Genomic DNA, 19,209 nt, shown 5'->3' with positions numbered 1-19,209 from the left:
ATGGCAATAAAAATCCACCTCTTTGGCAAAAAAACTATAATACAAGAAATGACTTGCGTTCCCCACGCTCATTATAAATGTAAAAATCATCCATACCAAACAATCACCTTTCACTCAGGTCGTAAAATTTTTCAGCGAGTAAAACCTTGACGATTAATTTCTTGTCGACCTAAATCTCGGGCGCCATCAGATACACTCGCTGTGTATGTACATCACTCCTGATCGGGGGTGTAGCGGCGAGGGAGGAGGGAGGGTTGTCTAGTGTTGTGGCGACGGTGTGAGCGGTTACCAACCACATTCTCAACCCCGGGACCCCTGGAAGCCAGTCTCTTGTACCCCATCCACGACGCAGGAACCTCTCTAATCCTCCTGACGGCCCGGATCCTTAACACATCCTTCACACGCGTATCCTACAGCAGCCTGAACTGAAGCAGTCTTAGGAGCGAGCACCCGCTTCAATATAAGGTCTCTTGTCTTCGTCAACATCGTTTTCAAAAATGTGTTTACTGTTATAATCCTATGCCAAAGAGGCAAAGTGTCGTGCTGAAAATATACCCCAGGAATATAATGGAAGTGGTTTAGATAAGTAATCTTCAGGTACTTTATCACGGAAGATATATATATATATATATATATATATATATATATATATATATATATATATATATATATATATATATATATATATAAGAGTTTACCACCGCTCCAGCTAGAACAACTATGGGTAAAGTAATAATACAATCTGACTTCTGTATTTAACTGTTCTAATTCAATGTCTCTGTACGACAGAGCAAATTATTGTCTCATAGGTAAATTTCACAGCCTTTCTATGCATTACTCTCACGCCTTTGAGCACGGGAGCGCGACCTTCGGGGTATGACAGCCTAGATTTGACCTCATCCTTAAGGTTTAGGTCAAAGGTGAGGCCGTCACATCCAGGGGTCATACCAGTCCTGCTCAAGGATTGTGGACCATCATCTTCGATGGGTTATCTTCAACTCTGACCAACTATACTGATCATTTATCTCTTCACCCAATATTCTGAAGTTAAAACTGAATCACATAATCTGGGGAGGGTGGGGGGGTGAATACCTACACGAAAACACGGAGAACACAGACGAAAAACCTAACCAACACCAGGTAAGACACCGGACCCAACCTGTATGAAAAAATGGGTCAAGCCAGGAATGGCGACCCCTCTCAACTGATCTGGGTCCACTTGATTTCATGACGCTATCAGTTTTAGTGTATATATATATATATATATTTATCCCTGGGGAGAGGGGATTAAGAATACTTCCCACGTATTCCCTGCGTGTCTTAGAAGGCGACTAAAAGGGGAGGGAGCGGGGGGGGGGGGGCTGGAAATCCTCCCCTCTCTTTTTTTTTTTTTTAATTTTCCAAAAGAAGGAACAGAGAGGGGCCAGGTGAGGATATTCCACAAAGGCCCAGTCCTCTGTTCTTAACGCTACCTCGCTAACGCGGGAAATGGCGAATAGTTTAAAAAAAAAACAAATATATATATATATATATATATATATATATATATATATATATATATATATATATATATATATATATATATATATTGGTTCTTCCGGTAGTTTATATTAAGCGTCTTCCTTTAATCATGAGCCAAACGAGAGCCTACAACTGTAGTATTGTGGTCTATCAACACAGGTCTCCCCAAGAGGTCTGGGGGCTTCGCCGTCAGCATTATGACTTCCCAGGGGCACCACTGCTCTCACTTCGCTGACGAACTGGTCACGAGACACCCGGAGCTGCTGACGGCCCTGTCAGCTCGTTCTCCCTCCCCGGGAGTCTGACGCAGTTCACATCGTCTGACCGACGAAGACGATCGCTTCACCACGACGAACCTAACCCACGTAGAACCAATATGTAAACACAGTTCCCACGGGAACGGTGTATAAGTCCTTTCTGGAGGTATTCTCAGCTATCCAGGCGCCATATCTCTGGCCTGACAGCCACTAAAGTACTGAAATACGTATGTAAATCTATTGATAAAAGATAATCACATGATCTACATAGACGTCACAGCTTAGAATAACCTCACGGTCAGGCGAGTGACTTAGCTTTAGGATGAACAAACGTGTGTGTGGGAAATCAAACGAGTGATTGCATATCCCATACCCTCTCTCTCTCTCTCTCTCTCTCTCTCTCTCTCTCTCTCTCTCTCTCTCTCTCTCTCTCTCTCTCTATTCACAGTCTTTTCAGCATCCCATAACGGTTCTCTTTCCTCCCTAATGTTTCCATCTCCAGTGTAAATAATGTCTCCCACGCTCTATCCACATCCGCCATTATCCTTAATATTTTTCTAATGAGTTTTTCTTCCCATCCCACGTCTTTTTTTTCCCCCTATGTGGTGATGCAGATACAGAGTCGGACACATCGATGCTGACGAGGTACGACCCGCTCCCTGACATGGGTAAGTCGTAGCTAACCCCCCTACAGCACGCCGGTACGACCCTTGCGTATGACGCTCTGGTCTTTGACCTGACCATCCCCTACCCCATAATGGTCGGGTCAAAAGCCATGTCATCAAGGGTCAGACCGTGGTACTTATGGGGCTAATCTAAATCGATTACAGTAATTATCTAACTCAATGAATAAAAATTCAATACCAGAAATTCATGCTATGAAACGCCTCGGTTCCTCGACGTATAGGTGGTCAGTGTTTTGCCAAGATTATAAATCCCCATTCAGCTTCTTGCCTAGCCTGCTGGCCTCCAGCCACACGCTTTCCAAGAAATGTTCAATTTGTAGTTTACAAGTGACTGGACTGTTCCCAACATACTGTAAGAATTCTTTCTTGAAAATACCTCTAGAGTAAACAAACATTTCTAGTTTCTACCTTCGGAAAATCACGTCTTTAAGTCTTGGAACAATTGAGGCCCAATTCCCCTATTTCAACAATGTCGTATTTTCGTATTAAGAAAGTGTCATGAACGTTCTACCTCAACCCACAAAGAGAGAGACACACACCAACCACAACCATAAACCACCTACCACAGCACGGCCATAACCCTAGCCCTACCACACAGAGGTGAGGTATGTCTACACCACCCGGTACTACTGGGAAAACATCCCGAACAACATGACGGATTCGGCCGGTGACCAGACGAACCTGTTCGTGGTGACTGGTCCGTTCGGCTTCGGCTACGGTATCAGCCTCCTCTCCTCTGCCAAACAGGTAACGGTGGCTGGTGGCTGGAGATAATACTGCTGCTCTTTATATAATACTACGTTCCGGCAGCAATATAGTCCTGTATGATCCCTCTGTGGCAAGTTAACATGTGACCAAGAGATGGAAGACGTCCAATCTCTTGGTCGTATGGGGGATCAGGGGGAGGAGTGTTTGCTGGAATATTACCTTTTTTTGTAAAACGAATGGGGAAGGAATTTCACACTCGTGAGGCCACCCCTAACCCACCCCTAATTTTCTAGAATATCTTTCTTTTTTTTCCGTCATAACATCTTGTGTGTGTGTGTGTGTGTGACCATCACGTAGTGTACACAACACTGACTGTACTCACCCCCCCACACCCCCCTACGTAGTGCCAGGTCCACCAGCAGTACAACCAGAAGGCGGACAAGTGCTCCGCCAACCCGGCCGACTGCGAGCTGGGGTTCAGCATGAGCGTCTGGTACAACACGGCCCTCCGCGAGGACGACTGGGACCACGTGGAACGAAGCAACATCCAGGTGGAGGACGACTTGAACCCCACGCAGCAGATCAGGACCATCATCTCCACCGGTGAGTTCCATGGAGAGAGAGAGAGAGAGAGAGAGAGAGAGAGAGAGAGAGAGAGAGAGAGAGAGAGAGAGAGAGAGAGAGAGAGAGTGGGAGGTGGTGGTGGTCCGAAATTTCCCTCGCAGCACCGAAGGTGTAAACAAATTAGGAATCAATCTCTTTTAAAGTATGATTTCGAGCCTCAAATGCGACGGTGCGACCCATGCATGCGGACGGAACGACCCTTGAACACGACGGCGCGACACCCGAACACGACCCTTGAACACGGTGGTACGACTCTTTGAACATGGTGGGACGACCCTGGGGTTACAACCTCCGTCCTCAATGGTCGTGCCATCGTAGTTAAGGGTTGTATCGTCGTGCTCAATGGGAAGAAACCAGCTGATGATCTAATCTACATAGTATCAACTCCTGGTGTTCCAACAGTTAAAAAACTACAACCTCATCATGAAATTACAGTCATCAGTAAATACAGTTGATACAGTGGTAGGAGTGCAAGCAACAGTATTACAGTAATGCCATCAACACATGTGAAATGCTTGTATCATCACATCACTATGTCAGCATGGCTTATCACATCGCCATTTCCCATCACATGGCAACCAGCAGGGGTTATGATGATAGCAGAGTGGTAACACTGTGTGTATATACAGGAGGGGACACGGCAGGACACCCCGGGATGTCCCTATACCAGAGAGGACTGTGGCTGTGTGGCGTGGTGTCCACCGGAGACCAGTTCTGGCAGGTGTGTTCCGTGGGCCACATCCTCGACCTAACCTGGACGAATGTTGGTCTACGATGGCACCGAACTGACGGCCTTGAGGTAAGGAGAGTCAAGTGGCACTCGTTCATCACCAAGCCATTTCCCTGCAGTGTATAATACCCCACATGTGTCGCGGGTCTTCCACGAGGCAGTGTTCAGTCACACGTCCTGATCACAAGGTAGAGAATTTCCTTCCAAATGCTCTGTGGGTTTTATATGCATCAAAACAAAAATCAAGCTTAATATATTCATCTTCCTCCAATTCTACTGTCCAGAGGCACTTGCCCTACCGACCGCTCCCCTTCATTCCCCTTTTTTCCACAGCAGCGTCACCCCGCCTGGAGTTCCTAAATATTCACAAATGACCGACCGAGATTAAATCAACTTAGCTGCCATACGAAGTCAAAGTATTAATCTCAATAGGCCACTTGGGAGACTGTATATATCCAAGTGTTTACGTCCTTGCCTCTCTCATCCGTCTACAACGGAACGCCACTGTCCTCCAAGACTACCATTACCCTAATAAGCCAAAATATCCTCAAATATCTTTGCACCGATAATTCTACCATGTTTTCCCTGGGGTGATAATCACATCACCTTTAATCTCTCGGCAGCTGGTATTGAACCAATCTACCTCTACCTCGCCAATCTACCTCTACCTCCTCTCTCTCTCTCTCTCTCTCTCTCTCTCTCTCTCTCTCTCTCTCTCTCTCTCTCTCTCTCTCTCTCTCTCCTGCAACCAGCTGCACTCCTGAACACTCCGAGCCATGTAATCCCTCCCTCTCTCTCTCTTCCTCTCAGCTGTACGTCAACACGGATAAGGTGGCCCACAAGAGGGTACCGGAGAGCTCGCAAGCCAAAGGGGCCCTGTCTCCGCCGGAGGTGATGGTCGGGTGCCACAGGGACTCCGACAACAAGGTCTACAGGGACTTCAACGACGCCTCCTTCGATGAAGTGGCTTCCTGGACCAGACAACTCAACGACACGGAGGTCATCTTCTTCTACGGCGGATACGGTGAGAGTCCGTGAGGTGGCGTCTGTGGCGTGGCTCGTGAGAACGAAGGTGGCGCCGCGTGGCGGGCGGGTCCTGGGGTGGTTTGGGGTGGACGGGTCATCCTTTACTAAACACATCTCAGCACTTGATATTAGGAACAGGAGGTCCCTAGGTGGCTCCTCTTCAAGCACAGAGACCTCTTGCTTGGTCTGTTAAAACAGGAGGTCCCTAGGTGGCTCCTCTTCAAGCACAGAGACCTCTTGCTTGGTCTGTTAAAACAGGAGGTCCCTAGGTGGCTCCTCTTCAAGCACAGAGACCTCTTGCTTGGTCTGTTAAAACAGGAGGTCCCTAGGTGGCTCCTCTTCAAGCTCAGAGACCTCTTGCTTGGTCTGTTAAAACAGGAAGTCCCTAGGTGGCTCCTCTTCAAGCACAGAGACCTCTTGCTTGGTCTGTTAAAATAGGAGGTCCCTAGGTGGCTCCTCTTCAAGCACAGAGACCTCTTGCTTGGTCTGTTAAAACAGGAGGCCCCTAGGTGGCTCCTCTTCAAGCACAGAGACCTCTTGCTTGGTCTGTTAAAACAGGAGGTCCCTAGGTGGCTCCTCTTCAAGCACAGAGACCTCTTGTTTGGTCTGTTAAAACAGGAGGCCCCTAGGTGGCTCCTCTTCAAGCACAGAGACCTCTTGTTTGGTCTGTTAAAACAGGAGGCCCCTAGGTGGCTCCTCTTCAAGCACAGAGACCTCTTGCTTGGTCTGTTAAAACAGGAGGTCCCTAGGTGGCTCCTCTTCAAGCACAGAGACCTCTTGCTTGATCTGTTAAAACAGGAGGTCCCTAGGTGGCTCCTCTTCAAGCACATAGACCTCTTGCTTGGTCTGTTAAAACAGGAGGTCCCTAGGTGGCTCCTCTTCAAGCACAGAGACCTCTTGCTTGGTCTGTTAAAACAGGAGGTCCCTAGGTGGCTCCTCTTCAAGCACAGAGACCTCTTGCTTGGTCTGTATGACCTCTTGCTTGGTCTGTATGACCTCTTGCTTGGTCTGTATGACCTCTTGCTTGGTCTGTGTGACCTCTTGCTTGGTCTGTATGACCTCTTGGCCTTGTCTCTACCCTTCTACAGCCGAGGAATTCGCCGGCGACGACCCGGCATCTTTCGAGGACAAGGTGGACATGGCCGACACGATGAACTTGGACACCCTGGCGGTGCTGTACAACGGCCTGGATAAGATCACCGCCCACCACGACCCACCACACAACGCCCCGCCGCCCACCATGGCCACCACCATCACCACCTCCCAAGGAACGCAGTCCAGCCCTACAGGTGAGGCACCCACATCACGTTCTCGCTCGCTGGTCTGCCCCAGAGCGCCACCTTGTGCGGCCCCTTGGGTAGGGCGGCCTGGCCTTTGACCTGACCCTCAAGGGTCAAATTAAAGGTCACGTCACTATATCCCCCCCCCCCCCCCCCCCCAAGGGTGCTGCCACCGTTTTCAAACGGACGGTGAGCCAGGCCCACAGTCTGTGCCGGTCTGCACACGACGCCATTCTACCACACAGCTTAAGACATCCACCTGCTGTGTACACCACACAGCGCACTATCTCAAATCTCTCGCAAGTCTTTTATTTCTTTTATCTTTTCTCTCGACATCTGCATCCACGCCGCCATGTGTCACATCGAGTCTCAGGTACGGTGGGTGGGGCCGAGCTGAGCACTCAACCACAAGGAAAACGGAGTTTGGGGGAGGGAACTGAACGCCTGTGGGCGTCACACCCAAACTGAACCCCTCATTGTGCCCTAAAGTTTAACCTGTTTACCAACACACTTTCGAATGAACCCCCAACATCCAGAACGGCCCAGGGTATTATTCAAGCGTTCAACATGACTCTCGCTTGACTAGTATTCAAACGTTCAACATGACTCTCGCTTGACTAGTATTCAAGCGTTCAACATGACTCTCGCTTGACTAGTATTCAAGCGTTCAACATGACTCTCGCTTGACTAGTAATCAGACATTTAATATGACTCTCGCTTGACTAGTAATCAGACGCTTAACACGACTCTCGCTTGACTACTACCACAGATCTGTTCAGTATAGAGAGTCGTTTTCTCTCGTGTCTCCGCAGCAACAGCACCGACGAGCACGGAGCAAACGCAGGCTCAGGAGATCAAGGGCTTCCAGACGATCCTGGGGATCGTGAGCAAGCTGACGGAGAAGGACCTTCCCAGCGAACTGACGCCCAAGCAATGTAACGCGATGCTGGTGAGTGGCGCTGTGGTCCGGGCTCCTGGGACCGTATGCAGAAAAATTCTTAGATTTCTGCTTATTTCTATGCTTAGCTGAGCAAGTGACTTAAGTGCCACACAGAAAAGGACTAAGCACGATGCTTAGCAAAACTTAAGCATAAGATTTAAGAAGTATGAAATGCAGTTTGGGTCAACATATTTGTCGTCTGCTAAGCAACTACTTAAGCGTAGGGCAGCTTTCAGAAACATGCTTGCAAAATTCTTAAAGTTAAATATAATTCTTTGGGGTTAAGCATACTTAAGCACTCTAAGAAGTTTTCTGCATACGGGCCCTGGCCCACTCTCCTACTAACGGTCAAAGGTGACGTGTAACCACCGCTCATGCCTTAGTATTGCCAACACCGCATGGCTCTTTCCAGGAAACATTAGAGTCGCTATGCATCATCAGGTACTGAGTGTGTCCAATTGTTATCAAGGGTATTGTAGTTCCGTAGAGACACGAGTGATCAAAAGGGGTTCATCTAGAGCCACACAGATACAGAACAACTGGTCCACCCATGATGTTAAGTCCTTGGACACGACGGTACGACCCTTGGGTTGCATGGCGTCTGGTCTCTGACCTGCCCAGCTTAAGGTCCAGGTCACTGACAGGCCACGCCAGAGGGTCGCACAACCGCGGTGCCGTCTGTCGCGCCCAAGGTTCGTACCGACGCGTCGTGCTGCTCACGAGTTCAACCTATCCGCAGAAACTGGTGGGGACGTTCAGCAACCTCTTCGGGGTGAACAACATCGGGAAAATGAAGGCGCTGCAGAGGGAGAAGGACAACCCCGGGTCAGCCAAGGTCATACAACAGATGAACTCTTGGTTCACGAACCTCATGCGACAGGCCCGATACAACACGTCCCTCTTCCTCAACCTCACCAAGATCACGGAGAACAAGTGTCAGTATGGTTGTGATCACAACAGTCATCGTTTACATAATTACTCACACGGGAATAATGGTGGTCTGGTCTGATGACGAACGTACATCAAAACACATCGTTAAACCCTTTAAAGCACTGTATATATATATATATATATATATATATATATATATATATATATATATATATATATATATATATATATATATATATATATATATTCCTATGAGTCCACGGGGAAAATGAAACACGATAAGTTCCCAAGTGCACTTTCGTGTACTAATCACATCAGGGGAGACACAAGAGAGAAATATAACAGTCAGTTGATATATATATGATATATATATATATATATATATATATATATATATATATATATATATATATATATATATATATATATATGACTCACTATTGCCTTAATTTCTCTTTTCCATCTGTATATACCTAGAACTTTTATTGCTATTGACGAGAAATAGAGATAGATATCACTGACAGACAGACAGCCAGCTAAAAACGAGATGTACCCATGTCTATTCTACCCAGTTCTTCTCCCCTCCTTACTTCACAGTGTTCGTGGGCCACAAGGTCAATCTGAGCCAGTGGCGGGCGAGCGACAGAGACTACGTCACAACGCCCAACTACGGCGTCATCGGTAGACTGCAAGAGTGGGACTTCCCCTTCGATCGCGTGGCTGGTACGTGAGCAGGATGGAACAGCAGGCGCGTCCAGAGGGCACAGGTCATAGATGAGGGGGGGGGGGTCATGCGGCGGGGTCATACATAGGGGTCATGCAGAGGTGACACATAGCGGGTCATTCAAAGAAACTACGAAGGTCATGCGGAGGTCATAAAAAAGGGGGTCATGTGGACAGTGTCATGCACTCGTATCAGACACTGAAGTAAACTAACCCACTGAGGGTACTCACTTTTATCATGCATGCAGATCACAGGCTAAGGTCATATATTGAAGTCACTGGCTGTGACCCCTAACCTGAACATTAAGTCAGGTCAAAGGTCAAGGAATTAGTCAAAACTTAGAGAGGTCATGTGTACACCTGGATCATGCTTGAATATTATACATTTATGCATTTTTGTCTTGCATTAAGGTCACCAACTCTGGTCAAGGCATGACTTTTCATGACCATGGTCATGCAATGACTAGTTCAATGAACTACATTTACGCACTAATAACTGATGCTTCTTAACCCTCTAAGTACGACACTTAACCCCTGGAGTAGAGCGATTTAACCCCTCGTGTACGGCGACTTTACCCTCTTGAGTACGACTTAACTCTTCGATTTTTGACGATTTAACCCCTTTGAGCACGAAGACTTAACCCGATGAAGTACAATTAACCGGGTGGTTAAGCCGCTGTAGTACTGAGAGGGTTCAGAGCTGGCGTAAGGTGTTCACAAATACCCCATCCCTCCCCTCCCACACACTAACACCCGCCCGTCTACCCCGCAGTGTCACACGAAGTGGTGGCGGAGGAGACGTGTGGTGAGCGGGACATTAGCCTGACCGTCATCTACTCGCGCACCTACCACCTCTCTGCCTTTACCACCGTCAACCCCGCGTAAGTACCGACCTACCGACCTATATACGTGCGCGTCATGAAGCACATATGTAAACCTTTACGTCGACGGTACCATCGTGGCTAGAGCCTATCCGTCATTTTAAGAGTAGACTAGCACGAAAAAAAATTAACCAAATAACACCGCCTCTTCCCTCCTCCTTCCAACAGGAGACTGCCTGTTAACCGGCCCTACGCGCTCAACTCCCGGACACTAACGGTCAACGTGGCGACCGATCCCCCGCCAGGCCAGGAAGACCAGACAGACGACCCGGAATGTCAACCCAAACCGGAGGACCTGCTCGAACACCCGATAAGGATCAAGCTGAGGCACCTCGGCCACCACTCGTTCAAGACGAGGACGCTGAAGTTCCACGAGAATGTCGTGGCAAAGGAGGTAATTAGAGAGAGAGAGAGAGAGAGAGAGAGAGAGAGAGAGAGAGAGAGAGAGAGAGAGAGAGAGAGAGAGAGATGTATGGCAGCCACAAGACATTGTTACGAAGTGTTACCAGCGCGACCTCAGCCAAATCGTCAACCACCAGAAATTTCTCTTACTCCAAAGCATAACGACCAACTTCTTAACACAAGGGTATTGTTTTTTTTTGTGTTTGTTTTTTTCGCTCCAAATTACTCTCGCTGCACCTCCATAATCTAACCTCCCATTACCCAGTTTAACTTGACAGATGAAGGGTAAACATCACCCATATTTACCCCAAACTCCATCACGTAATCTACCGCTGTGACGGAATGTAAATAAAACATCCAGTCCTGAGCTATAGTGGGTAATTATAGTCTAGTCCGCGCCTCACAGGTGATAGACAACATCTAAGGATGATAAAATATATAACCCTTAACAAATTCCTCAAATACTGTGGGAGGAAAAATGGCTTATCTTCGCCTGCCTCTCCTAGCATCAGTTCGAGAGGAGGTACTGCGCGTGGTGGAACCCCCTGCTGAGCGATTTCGGCAGCTGGGACACGGACGGCTGTGTCGTCATTGCAACCAACGACCGCTGGACCAAGTGCGCCTGCGCGCACCTCGGCACCTACACCATCCTGGCCGAAATGGTCGAACCCAAGGTAGGTGATGGCTCACCCTAGGCTAGGAGAGTCGACCGTACACCATCTACAGATCCTAGTGGTAATAACATGGGTCTTAGCACCCATGCAATACCCACAACTTTAAGTCTTTAAATAACTACGTGGGTAATATTTTTTTCTACTTACAGAACAAATGCGAATGTCAGAAGCCCATGCAGTATTTAAAGCAATTTATACTACTACTTGAACCTATATTTTGCTAGATAGTAATGTAAACACTACAAACAATAAACAATACTTGACCCTCTATTTTGCTACAAAGATCATAATGTAAACAGTTTACTACAAATAAACAATACTACTTGAACCTTCATTTTGCTACAAAGATCATGATGTAAACACTACAAACATTAAACAATACTACTTGAACCTCTATTTTGCTAAAGTAATGTAAACACTACAAATAATAAACAATACTTGAACCTCTATTTTCCTAAGATCATAATGTAAACACTACAAACAATAAACAATACTACTTGAACCTCTATTTTGCTACAAAGATCATAATGTCAACACTACAAATGGGTGAGCTAACCTCAGCGTCCGTCATCTGCTGCAGGAGGTGCCGGAGGAGCAGACGTGGCTGACGGTGCTGAAGTACGTCGGATATTTCCTGTCCTTCCTCTTCATTATCTTGTACGTCATCGTCATCGCCATCTCGAGGTAGGCCACTCAGCCTAGACGAAGATAGATAGATAGATAGATGGGTCAGCCATAGCCAGTGGCAATCCACAAGCCTAGCCTAGTTTAAATGCACATTCTGGACCCACGTTTGGGGGCGAAGTGAATACTGTATGGCTTAAGATGGGTGATTAAAGCAAGCATCAGGAAGGTGGAAGATACATTTAAAAAAACAAAACAATGTCAGGTTAGGCAATCACTGTTTAATCTCTGAGGACATTAGACATCTCAACTTCTAGCTATATAATGTACCTAACTATATAAAAACATTAGCCTTGTTTTATGCAATGTCTTTCGTTTGTTGTACTAGAAGCTACATTTCAGTGCTAGCAGTCCCATACTGATATAAACAATCTGCCATGCAAGTAGCAGTTGTGTAATAACGAATGCGATGAGCGACACAGCAACTGCATGACGTTTATTAATGAGCGGACTCTCATAATAGATAAACGACATACGGTATGACATCATGCCAGCACGGAAATATTCAAATATCCGGTTGTATGACACAAATTAAATAACTTCCTGCATTATGTCGTAACCTGTGGCACTTCAGGATTTACTACATAACACAAAAAAAGGTTAATTTGCTCCATTTTTTATAAAATCAAACCAGCATGCAAGTTTGTAAACATTATGTAAATATGGCTGAACCCCGAGATCATCCAATCAGGGAGGGAACAATCATTTCAGTGATTTATTCAAAAAGACTTACCAGGGTCATTTAACCGCACCTGTTGTTGCCCGAGCTGTTCCTGTATTTCCATAGTTTCAAAACATCGCTTTCGAGCGCATTTTTTTTTATCACAAATCACTTTAAATAAATATTTACCAGAGATACTTCATCTTTCCGATTGTCACCTCTGACGGTTATTAGGTCAACTTCTTTTAGTATTCTTTTACTATTTTGCTATTTTATAATTTACTATAAAATTTAATATATGGGATCATGGTTGATGATGAGAATGCTATTCTTTTTATTATATCTACGATGCTGCATTAAAAAAAAATAAATAAATAAAAGTAATGATACATCTTTCGAAAGATGTATGATCGAATTGTGACAACATAAGATCAGAAGTTTGGAGAAATAAAATGAGCTTTACCAAGAAACCCTCACAACCCATTAAAAAAAATATGTGATTGTTATATTTAGCACCATATAATGATTCAGTGTTGGTAATACCGACTCGCACAACTACTGACGTAGTAATCAGACAATTTGATGCAGTAGAACTATATGAAAAGCTAGGCTATGCCATCGCTTTGTGAATCTAAAATTAGTGACATCTGTTAAAGGGAAACACGCACGTTAATAAATGAAACTACATGACACTGATGAATTAATGCGTTTCAAAATATCATTCTTTGCGGCGTTAATTCACATGCACGCACTGAGTGAACTACCTTACACATCAAAGACATAACAGTTCATATCAACTGACCGGACACCTTACCTAACCACCAGTGACCTGAAGGACCAGTTCCACTTGATGGGCTTGCACCTGGCGTTGGCCGTGTTCCTGGGAGCCATATTTATGTTGGCCAGCGATCTCCACGGCGTCCGTGAGGACCGGCATAGCTGCACGGCCATAGGAACCCTTATCCACTTCTTTTACCAGGCTGCCGGGGCTTGGGTCTTCTGCCTGGGGATTGCCTCATTTCAAGCCATCGTCTCCGGTAAGTAAGCGAATGAAATATTTATATATATATATATATATATATATATATATATATATATATATATATATATATATATATATATATATATATATATATATATATATATATTTTTTTTTTTTTTTTTTTTTTTTTTCATACTATTCGCTATTTCCCGCATTAGCGAGGTAGCATTAAGAACAGAGGACTGAGCCTTTGAGGGAACATCCTTACTTGGCCCCCTTCTCTCTTCCTTCTTTTGGAAGATGAAAAACGAGAGGGGAGGATTTCCAGCCCCCCGCTCCCTTCCCTTTTAGTCGCCTTCTACGACACGCAGGGAATACGTGGGAAGTATTCTTTCTCCCCTATCCCCAGGGATAATATATATATATATATATATATATATATATATATATATATATATATATATATATATATATATATATATATATATATATATTCGCATGGGATGAAGCCTTTGGCAACATCCAAACAACAATATGGCGCCAGCCATATTTGGACATTATGACACTATATCTATATATTGTAATGCTGGGATACAGTAATACTGAGACTACTATATGACCATTGTATCATGCTGGTATATATTAATATTAGGACATTGAAATAGTGGTATATAGACATTCTAGGGCGTAGTAAACCTAGACAAGCCTGTCTCTTTCCAGGCGTCATTGGCGGCCGACTCAAAGCTTACGTGGCCATTTCCTGGGGTCTTCCCTTCATCTCGGTGGGCCTGACCTACATCATGTTCATGATGGACCTAGGCGACGACCCCCGCTGCTTCATATCGTGGTATAATCCCGCCAAAATTGTTTTCTTCAGCTTCCAGATGGTCTTCGTCCTGGTGTCAATCGTCGGCGCCACAGTCGTTCTCTCGAACATGTCCACTCCGGCCCTCAGGTCTGTCAGAGACATGTCCTAGTTTCAAAATTAGATGTTTCCCTCCTGTGCTTTGTAGCGTCTTATCTCGCTCAATCCACCCATTAAGTCAACATTACTCTGATAAATAGGCCAATGAATAAGTGAATAAACAGGTTTCCCAATAAACAAAAGCCAATCTTACTTCTTCCCTCCGAAGTAATTGACCTTGTACCATCTTGGCAAACAAGATTCCTAACAACTTATAACTGCAAACAAGACCCCTGAAACAACCCATAACTGCAAAGAAGACCCTCTAACAACCCATAACTATACAAGCCTCCCCCCCACGTAACAACCCATAATTGCAAAGAACCCGTAACAAGCCATAACCCCAAACAAAACCCTGTAACCCATGACAGCAAACAACACCCCCCCCCTTAACAACCCATGACTGAAACAGCCTCGTAACGACCTCTTAACGGCCTTGCTCTTGTTCTTCCAGGAAAGACAACCTTGTTGAAGACTACGGTTCGTTCTGTGGAGGTGCTGCCTACGTCATGATCTTCTTCGACATCACCTGGACCTTCGCCATGTTGGCCTACCTCAGGCTAGGCTTCAAGAAGCCAGACTTCTACCCAATATTCCAAGTCCTAAATTCATGGACGGTAAATATGACCTGAAACGTATTGGTCTGTGAGGGTTCGATGTTTCAGGTGGAAAACAAGAGTATATTAAAAACCAATGCGTCTTTGTTATTGTAAATCCGGGAAATCATTCAGTTTCGACCAAAATGATCTTAAATCTAAATCTGAATCTATCTTGAAAGAATTAAAGTTGTCGTAGTTAAGTACTTAAGTTATCGTGGATTAAAGTGTCGTAGTTAAATACTTAAGTTATCGTGGATTAAAGTGTCGTAGTTAAATGCTTAAGTTACCGTGGATTAAAGTGTCGTAGTTAAATACTTAAGTTATCGTGGATTAAAGTGTCGTAGTTAAATACTTGTTATCGTAGCACAATACTGGCCTTGTCTTTTGAGGACATTAATCGTGACCCGATGTAGAAGCCAATACGTAAAAGATAACTTTTTTAATCACCTTTTTGTCTCTCTAAGGGACTGATCATCTTCATCTTCATCGGAATGGGGTCAAGAAGATTCAGAATGGTCGTTGCTGGTCAAGCTAAACAGAGGGTAAGTGGAGGTTTCATGATAAAGTGTCTGGGGTAAACCATGGAAAGTTGTGGGAGGTCTGAATGTGGAAAGGGAGCTGTGGTTTCGGTGCATTATTACATGACAGCTAGAGACTGAGTGTGAATGAATGTGGCCTTTGTTGTCTTGTTCCTAGCGCTACCTCGCGCGCGTGCGGGGGGAAGGAGTGTCATTTCATGTGTAGCGGGGTGGCGACGAGAATGAATAAAGGCATGTACATGTGTATATATGTAAGTCTGTGTATGTATGTACATGCGTATGTGGGTGGGTTGGGTCATTCTTTCGTCTGTTTCCTTGCGCTACCTCGCTAACGCTGGAGACAGCGACAAAGTATAATAATAATAAAAAAAATAATACATATATATATATATATATATATATATATATATATATATATATATATATATATATATATATATATATATATATATAAGTAAAAATACTTGTAATTGAACTTCATGAACGACAAATGTTTCTAAAATGAAAATATTAGCTGTACTTATATGTTTAAAGCACTGGGCACTTTCTATACTGTTCACACATAGTGGTACTTTCTATACTGCCTTCACTGGTGGCACTTTCTATACTGTCCACACAGTGGTACTTTCTATATTGCCTTCACTGGTGGCACTTTCTATACTGTCCACACATAGTGGTACTTTCTATATTGCCTTCACTGGTGGCACTTTCTATACTGTCCACACATAGTGGTACTTTCTATACTGCCTTCACTGGTGGCACTTTCTATACTGGCCACACATAGTGGTACTTTCTATATTGCCTTCACTGGTGGCACTTTCTATACTGTCCACACAGTGGTACTTTCTATGCTGCCTTCACTGGTGGCACTTTCTATACTGGCCACACTGTGGTACTTTCTATACTGCCTTCACTGGTGGCACTTTCTATACTGGCCACACATAGTGGTACTTTCTAAACTGCCTTCACTGGTGGCACTTTATGAAATGCCTTCAATGGCAGGACTTTCTGTTCTGTTCCTCTCACTTTCTCCCATCCCTCAATTAAAGCAGGACTTTCTTAAATAACTTTCTCTACTTTTCTGGTGAACGGGAACTTTCCCATTTGTTCCACCTGACTGACACTTCCTCCTGTTCCTACCCGGTACTTACCCCTCCCCCCCTCTAACTGGCACTAACGACCTTGTTATGCACCCCAGCGCCAGATGCTTCTGGGGTACGCGTTTGGGGCACCCCCAGCATCCAGGGAAACTTCCCCCCAGGCTCCGGGATCCCCACAGATCCAGCGAAGCCAAACTTCCAGCCCCCATCCAATCAGCGAAAGCGACCCACACACCAACCCCTCGCTGGTATGTACATACCTCAACATATAACATCACGTGTGTTCACCTTCAGAACATTACGTTCATTATAACACCTCACGACAAGTTGACTATAATAATCTGTGATTCTGCCCCGAGTAAGAACACAGCTAACTACTCAATGGCTTGTGTGATCTATGCCACTAACAGCGTTCGAACCTAATGGGCTGTTTTAATTTTGAAATTGCCTTTGTATCTTTCTATTGTAAATTATCCATGATGTTACACCTACCTGTAATATTGATCAAGTTAAAGAGTTTTAATAGACTTAAAATTGTCTTAGAAGGAAATCCTGACTACGAAATAAACAGACTGTTCCACTGACATTTAGTAAATATAATGAAGATAATTATAAATTGTTTAACAGTTGTTAGGATCATAGTTAACGACCTCTTGTCTCGTAATTAAGTGTAACTATTGTTATGGGAGAACATGTGTTCCTGCTGTGTGTGTACACACAACTGCCTCACAGCTTGACCTCATACCTGACCTCATGCTTGACCTCATACATGACCTCATGCTTGACCCCATACATGACCTCATGCTTGACCTCATACCTGACCTCATGTTTGACCTCATGCTTAACCTCATACCTGACCTCATGCTTGATCTCATACCTGACCTCATGCTTGACCTCATGCTTGACCTCATACTCCATCTTCCTTCAGCTGGAGCAAGACACCCGACCTCACAGCGCCATCTCTGCCCCCCACCTTCGACCCCCATCAAGAGGCCACGTAAGTACTACCCACCTTGGTAATTACGCCCTAAATGACCTCTAGCTTAATGAACCGTGGTATACCATTGTATTTACCCCATCAAAACCTTCAGTTTCATGAGTCTATAACAGTTGTGCCTCAAGTTCTACAACAGCAGATGTGTTCCCTCTAGTGAATCAAGAGCAGGTGTGCATGAGTTATATATGTTGTGATCTAAGACAGGTGTTTGAATGTATGCATCTGTCGTCATGATGGACAGATGAGCCTGTGTGTAAGTCGTGGGTGTACAGATGTTCCTGGTCATGACAAATGTGCATCCACAGGTGGCCGGGAGGCCTGGATCGCGACCTGCATCTCCCTTCATATAAGACACCTGTGGGAGCAACAGAACACACCTGTAGGAGCAACAGAACACACCTGTGGGAGCAACAGGACACACTTGTAAGTGGACGCATTCTCTAGAAACGGAAACCGTCCGAGATAATAGCCAAACAACCATCAATAACCAGGAAACTATGGACAACATGAATCTCTTACAATTACCTGCTATAAGGTATGAGAGAGGTAACAATTCCAATTCACAACCCTTCTGAACACAATCCAGGCGAAGGTTATAATAATATATTCTGGACTCAATCTTACCAGTGATGCTTCTTGTTAGTCTATGGTGTAAGGTAATGGACACAACAACCTTGAAATATTGTCTTTTCACTTGAGATTATACACGGTTGTGGGAACAAGTGTGTCTGAGGTTGTATCGTGTTGTTGTGACGTCATTCTGGCAGCTGGAGTCTTGCTGACGTCACGTGTTGTGGAATAGCTCATGTCAAATATTTACTCAAACCTCTTGTTTACATCACAGCCATATGTGTCGGGGGTACACACACACATGGCTAGTCTACAGCACGGTTATGTATATCTGTGTAGGCTAATCTAGCTCTCCCACAGCTGTGTTAGCCTGTGTTATTAATCACTCTCGGTACAGACAGGTCAGTGTGTATATTGTCTGTGTCTGTGTGAACAAAACTGTTCAGCCTCACCCTTCACCATCTGCCTGCACCACTTAGGAGAAATAGCTGTGTTTTACACCTGCTGTATAATAAATGAATGCCTGGCAACCCTTGCTTATGATTGACCTTCTCCCATGTTCTGTACTTGTATTCCACAGGTGTCATACAAGGTGAGTTTCCCGTGCTGTTGTTTCGAAAAGAAAATGTATTTATGTTTCTCACTTGACCACACGAATGTGATGACAATATTCAAAGTTGTATCTTGAGAAGTTGATGATTAAATGTGATGTTCAAAGACCAAACCTTGCTTGAATTCTCTCTCTATGATGAATAACTGCATGAAATATA

The 19,209-nt window shown here is 44.8% G+C and overlaps 1 protein-coding gene across 1 annotated transcript; it reads left to right on the top strand.

The window, feature by feature from the left end:
* Positions 1-298: 298 nt before the first annotated feature.
* Positions 299-18,969, top strand: LOC139748696 (uncharacterized). The gene is made up of 21 exons (XM_071662013.1): positions 299-465; positions 1,681-2,446; positions 3,063-3,211; positions 3,577-3,775; positions 4,426-4,595; positions 5,337-5,550; positions 6,641-6,841; positions 7,645-7,781; positions 8,512-8,707; positions 9,261-9,386; positions 10,159-10,267; positions 10,436-10,661; positions 11,176-11,343; positions 11,924-12,027; positions 13,514-13,725; positions 14,391-14,625; positions 15,089-15,251; positions 15,698-15,775; positions 16,971-17,120; positions 17,801-17,869; positions 18,175-18,969. The coding sequence occupies exons 2-21, from the start codon at positions 2,413-2,415 to the stop codon at positions 18,217-18,219; spliced, it is 2,985 nt and encodes a 994-aa protein (XP_071518114.1). The 5' UTR covers positions 299-465; positions 1,681-2,412; the 3' UTR covers positions 18,220-18,969.
* The last annotated feature ends 240 nt before the right edge of the window (positions 18,970-19,209 follow it).

This window comes from Panulirus ornatus, chromosome 5 (genome assembly GCF_036320965.1).
Source record: "Panulirus ornatus isolate Po-2019 chromosome 5, ASM3632096v1, whole genome shotgun sequence".
NCBI classification, from domain to species: Eukaryota; Metazoa; Arthropoda; class Malacostraca; order Decapoda; family Palinuridae; genus Panulirus; species Panulirus ornatus.
This window is presented reverse-complemented; position numbering and strand designations above follow the sequence as displayed.

Excerpts from the sequence above, each read along its gene's own strand:
- LOC139748696 (XM_071662013.1), top strand. The coding sequence starts at position 2,413 with ATGCTGACGAGGTACGACCCGCTCCCTGACATGG. Across the intron at positions 3,212-3,576 it reads TCCTCTCCTCTGCCAAACAG|TGCCAGGTCCACCAGCAGTA; the intron begins GTAACGGTGGCT and ends CCCCCTACGTAG. Across the intron at positions 15,252-15,697 it reads AAGTCCTAAATTCATGGACG|GGACTGATCATCTTCATCTT; the intron begins GTAAATATGACC and ends TGTCTCTCTAAG.